This window comes from Candoia aspera, chromosome 2 (genome assembly GCF_035149785.1).
Source record: "Candoia aspera isolate rCanAsp1 chromosome 2, rCanAsp1.hap2, whole genome shotgun sequence".
NCBI lineage: Eukaryota > Metazoa > Chordata > Lepidosauria > Squamata > Boidae > Candoia > Candoia aspera.
In genome coordinates this window covers 204,018,775-204,024,846 of record NC_086154.1, presented here as the reverse complement: position 1 = coordinate 204,024,846, position 6,072 = coordinate 204,018,775, and the positions used below count along the sequence as shown (strand labels likewise).

Genomic DNA, 6,072 nt, shown 5'->3' with positions numbered 1-6,072 from the left:
ATTCTATATGGCAATTTATTACTAGCAATTATTTCAAGTCTAAGGTAGCAATGGAAAAAGAAGCTTTGGGACAGTATAGTAAACAAGTTAACTGTAAGTGATCACTTCTTTTCTTTTTCTTATGTGTCATCACACAACTCAGAAAGTAGGCAACAGCTTTGCCTAACACTACCATTCAAAAAGAAATAGGAGGAAAATGTATTTTAGGAAGTAGGATGAATTAAGATTTCCAGCAATATAACTGCAATGTTGATCACAAAGTTCATGTATGTCCTATCAGACTACCTAAACAATCAGTGGGGAACCATTGTAAAATACATTAAAAACTGAAGAAAAAAAAAGTATCTGTAAAATATGCTACTGCTGTATATCTGCTGTATTTGCAAACCTTTCATCCCATCTGAGAAAGTAATTAAGTTGTTGAACTGCAAATAGGGTGACTAGATTCAGGTCCACATTCCATGGGTGACTTTAGGCTAATCACTATGTGTCAGACAGATCTAACTCACAAGGTGGTGTAGATCCATCCCTGTAACCACTTTGAACTCCGAGATGAAAGATGGATCCACAGAAGATGTAATGAATTCAGGGACCGGGTTTACTTTTCTGACAGTGAACTGTGCAGAGTAGAACTGAGTAAACATGCATAGGGTTGCACAGTTAATTACACCTTGATTCTAATAATTCTTCAGTAGATCACAGGGCTCAAATGACTATCACTGAAGAGAGGATATTAAAGAATCAGAATGTTTATTGTTTGGTCTGAAAAAAAAATCCATTACAGCACATGCTTTAAAGCCTAAACTGTTCTATTGTTTTCATTTAAGAAACTTTTTGTAAAGTAAATGCAGCCATGGTTACACATGACTGCAACTATCAAATGCCTACCCATCATTTAAATCTTCCATTATGCATCCACTTTTGTTATTATTGATAGCTTATTCTTTTCTTCTTAAAAAGAGCTTTTGTTGCTGTTGGATACTGAGGATGGTTTCTAATTCATCTGGCAGCAGTAAGTCTTTAGAGTTCCTGCTTGTAGAAATTCCACTGTTCATATTTGGATGCTAAGCGATACTTTTGTAGTATAGCAAGGAACAGTCTCTGTTAAGACAAAGCATAAATATACCATATTAACTGGTCATTTTGTGGATAGCATACCTTTTTGAAAATAATTAGGCAGATATTAAATCCAACTTTCTAAAAGAATATGACTATAGCTAAAAGAATCAATCTCTTTTGTTCAAAACTCATATTCTTACCATGAATTATTCTACTGAAATGTATGCACCATTTTAAATAGAACAAATCAATCCCATTATCTTTAATACTATTCTTCATATAAATACGTGTTCATAGGAAACAGTATCTGCTGGACAAAAGGGAGATGCATCTGAGTCTCTGAGTGATGTACGAAATTCAGTGTAGTCAAATATAAGATCTGTCAGAAATGCATGCAACAAGGCATGATACGGAAAAATGTTAAAGAAGGCTCCCAGGGGAATAAATAACATGGCATCTATGGAAGACCCAAATAATTCCCAGAACCCCAATTATTTTTTTAATGAATTAATAAAATGTCCCAACCTGGTGAGATCATCAGATCTTTTGAAATTTCAGCATTTTCTGCCAACTTCTGGCTCGGGTTAAGGCCTGAGAAATGCATCAGAATAGGCTTTATGTATGATTCATCCTGGTATGGCCCAAGCCATCTCCTTCTCTGTCCTGCATACCAGACAGGTTCCCCACTGCCCTCAAATAAGCCTCTCTCTGCTACTTATGTCCTATTGGCATCTCCAGAAGGTCAAGAAGCTCACAAAGTGAATTCATTCACAGGTATTGACTCCCAGTCACAAGGCAATCCTGCTGCTGCTGCCAAAGAACTAAATAGGGCTCTGTCTCTGCTGTACTGTAGCTTTCTCTGTGCCTTCTGTTCCTAACCTAAGCTGCAGCTGTTGAATTCAAGGTTGGAATTTATGATATAAGCCAATTACTGGTACACAAAAGAGACAGAAAGTGTTTGGAATGGCTGCGGATGGGTCCTTGTAGGCTGTCTAGTCTATCTCAGTGCTTGATGCAGAAAGTCAAGCATCTTCAACAAACCCCAATTAAGGGAAAATGTATCACTTCTATGTCACTTTAAGCTCAGTTTCCAAAGTTTTCAAATCAAAAGAGTTATGCATGATACATGGCCCTAGTCAGGCTTCATCTGAATACCAGCTTCATTCTGGGGGGCTTTCAGAAATATATTATGAGAAACAAGCCAAGGTAGATTAGAAAGGCCCTGAAAAACTTCCCATTGGAGGAAATTATCATCTTGATTATGTGTATGTTAAATGTACTCAGGACAGAACATGAAACAATGAACTTTAGTTACTAGAAGTTGAATGTTGGTTAGATTTCAGGAAAAGCTTCTTACCCATATAATAAATGAAAGCTTTGGATGAAGAACCTATTGCCCAAAGAATGAACTACATCCTAAATATATGTCATGAGTAATACTTTCCCATTTCTGTGCCTCAGGCATATGATCACTGTGGTCTTCTTGGCTTGCCTGCCCATGTCACTTGAACAGTTCCAGCCTAGCAAGAGTTGCCTGGCAAGTTGGCAGGCATGTAAATTAAACCAATCATGTTTAGGAACAGTGTCTGTCAGGCACTTCCCACTCCCTCACTCTCTCCCCACATGGTAGAGCAAACAGAACCCCTTTTCTGGACCCAGAGCAGGAGGAAAAACTGCAGTGGCCGTGGGGAGGTTACTTGTCTGAGCACCATCTCATTGGAGAGGCTGAAGCATGGATGGGCTGACTTTTCTCACGCAAGGGACACATAAGAAAGGTAAACTAAGTGCCAATGGTGATGGGCCGAGCTAGTGTCAAAATCAGACAAAATTTGCAAATTGTATAATGCTCCCTTTGTCTCTTCATTCCCCTCTCTCTTTTGTCCCATTCCTACATTCCACTCTCTCTGTTTCATTACAGTCCGTACCCTCCCCCCTGTGGAGTCCTCGGCACTCTCTGAGCCTTGTTGTTTCCTTGCAGATGTTTCATTGCCAGACTAGGCACCATCTGCAGTGCGAGATTCCTCCCTGTGTCATCCCTTTTCCATTTCACCCCACTGAAATCAGCCCATGGGCCACATGGCTTGAAGATTCCTTACCTAGCCAAGTTAAAGCAATTGGTGCCATCTCTGGGTCAGGCATTCACTTGTGCACTCAATAAACTACGCTAAAATCAAGCCAACCACATTACAGCTTAATGCAAGCTGAAGCAGACTGCTGTCAGTCACTAGGCAAATTGAGACCTTGGTTGTGCTCATTCCTTATTTTATGTCATATCTTGTTAATAGTTTGAAGGAACGTTCCCCATTTCTGTTTAGATCCTTTTACTTAGACTAGTTTCATTGAGCAAAAAAACAAAAAACGAAACCAATCTGTAACATGCTGTTCCTGATAGCTCCTGGCCTGACCCTCAACAATTATAGACATAACCTTCCTGATCATTATCCGAAAAGGTTCTGCCTCTTTGTAATCCATCTGTCAGCTCCTTCCCTCAATGGCTCCCAGCTGGAGTAATTATTTACTTTCATGTTGTGTAAATGGTCTATTTGCTCTAAAAATGACAATGATTTGTAAGCGCTTATGGCACTGTTTGACCACACAAGAATAAAAACAAATATCTGAACATTTGTGATCTATGCAACTTCTGAAACAACAAAACAAAATGTAGCATTATCAACCAAGTTACAAGGCCATCCTGATTCAAAAACGAATAGGCTGGAGAAAGTTAGGATGATACAAAATCAGCTACTGGTAAAGGGGAGGGGAAATCTCTTCTGCTGGAAGAAATCTGCTTCTGCTGGCTGACCCCAAATTTGAAGTGCTGAGGTGGCAACCCACCAGATATATATGGTGACAAATGGCCTCTCAGCCCAAGAGTAGTCTATGACTGTGTTGCCAGATTGAGGTGCTGCAATTTTCTCACTTTTTTTCCTGAAAGGTACATGTAGTAGTATGAAGCTTCCAAAAAGCTCATCACACCTAGTTTGCACTCCCCAAAAAAGGAGTGGACTCCCTACTGACATCACTAAACATCTCCCTTGGATGATACTGACAGTGATTATAATAATGATAATACAGCATTTGGGTGGGAAATGTTGCCTGCCCTAGTAGGCAAGATATTCTGGGAGAGATGCTTTTTAGAGAGATGGGCTGGAGAATGCTCAGGACAAGTGCACCACATCCAAATCCAATCCTTTTCCCACTTTGTATACCAGATATACACCTACAACGCTAATACAGAGTTGGCCAGACTGAGGGCAATCCTGAATTCCCACACATCAAATGCAATGGAGACCTCATAATGAAACAATTCAGCAAAGTTGCTTATGCTTTGCTTATTCCCCCTCCATTAACAAAAGCCAGGATCCAGAACCCAATTTCTCATATGTTTCCTTCTTCCAATTGCAGCTGTTTCTATAGTATGGGTGGTTGCTTTTGAAATTCCCCTGACACTCAATCTCTCTCTCTCCCTCCTTCACATGACTTGCGTGCTTTAATGGAGAGAGGAGTCTAGAAGCGCCAGCGCATTTGTAAAAGATCCGAAACAGCTTTTTGGCTCCAAGCTGTATTATGTAATTATTTGCAAGATGGATTGTTTATTACAAGACTCAGTACATGATTCAGCAATACAACTGTCCTTCCTGGAAATTGTTCTAAGTATAAAGTTTTCTTATATTACAGTTAGACACCAGGAATGACTTGCAGGAGTTAAAATATAGTGTGGAGGTTGGGCCATCAGAGACTTAGCTATTGAACTACAACTGTTACGCAGTTTTGAAATTTTCAGCAATCAATGAAGATGAAGAAGTTGAGACTGCAGGTTTATACCCACTGCTTAATGATAACTGTAAATATTGTTTGATGTGTGCAACAATGTTCTATAATAAAAAGCAATAGGGATTCTGTAAAAAATGTCAGGAGTTAAGATTTCATAAGGAAATAAAAATTCTTGGAAAAAGACAAATTCGGCTTTCCATCTTCATGGCTTCTGTCAGCATCAATCAATAGTCCATTCTATAAACAGGACATTTCCATTTTGCTGGATCTGCACTTTTGAGTTCAAAAGAAATCTGACAGATAAAAGTTTCCTGAGGAATGCTTTCCGGACACATTTTTCCATGAATGCAAAATCTTAACCTCTGTAACTTTCTATATGTCATGCTGCTATTAAAAGCATAAAGGAAAAGGGAGGAGCAACTTTATATTTTGGATTACATGATTTTCAAAAGAAGACAATGGGCAAAGAGGAGGGCAAATGTAAAATGTTGGAAACCCTCACTCGTGTGAAGTTACTTTAATAATCATTCAGTAATTGTTGGCAGATATAGAAATAAAATGGTCTGCCAAGAATTAAGCAAGAGGATAGCACTTGTGTTACTATGAAGGCACAAGCTGGAAACTAGAGAGAAAAAAGAAAGCTGCTAAAATTGCCCTCATCTTCCTTTCTGAGATGCTTTTTGCACTTTTCTACAATAACAGTTAGAAACTAGCTTTCTTTTTAAAAATAGAAACACTGACATTGCTATGCTGACTTCCACTGTCATTTTATTTTTTCACTGAAGTTTCTTCAGCAGAGGCTAAATAGCTCTACGTCTATGCGGCTGTAGTTGAAAGATTCCTTAAGTCAGCAGAGGGCTGGATTGAGACTAAGTACACTCCTTCCCCACAATGCTTAGTTTTCCTACCAAATTCCAGATTCCTCATGAAATGTTTTACATGGAAGCAATGGGCATAAACGATTCGATGTTTTCCAAGTGTGTCCAGAAAATCATTTAGATTGAAAAGGAAATTAGCTTGGAGTTTCCTTTATATGCGTCCATACCTCTCTCTCGTACATCTGTAATGTAGGCTTTCATAAATTCTTTTTCAAACAGCTCACGGTCACGGTCACTTTCCGTTATTTCTGGAATCTCCTGAAATGAGGTCCTTTCAAGAGGGTTATCCTTGAGGCTTATAAATCTGCAAGGGGATGACATATTACCATGAAGGCATTATTAAATGCTTCATATCATGAGC

General features: G+C 39.0%; 1 protein-coding gene across 1 annotated transcript in view; it reads right to left on the bottom strand.

Moving 5' to 3' along the window:
• Positions 1-383: 383 nt before the first annotated feature.
• LRRC2 (leucine rich repeat containing 2) overlaps positions 384-6,072 on the bottom strand; it is a 91,665-nt gene continuing 85,976 nt past the window's right edge. The window contains exons 8-9 of the mRNA XM_063295226.1: positions 5,879-6,015; positions 384-1,101 (exon numbers count right to left, since the gene is read on the bottom strand). Of these exons, the coding sequence (XP_063151296.1) occupies positions 1,052-1,101; positions 5,879-6,015 (187 nt within the window). The 3' untranslated portion in view covers positions 384-1,051. The remainder of the gene's footprint in view (positions 1,102-5,878; positions 6,016-6,072) is intronic.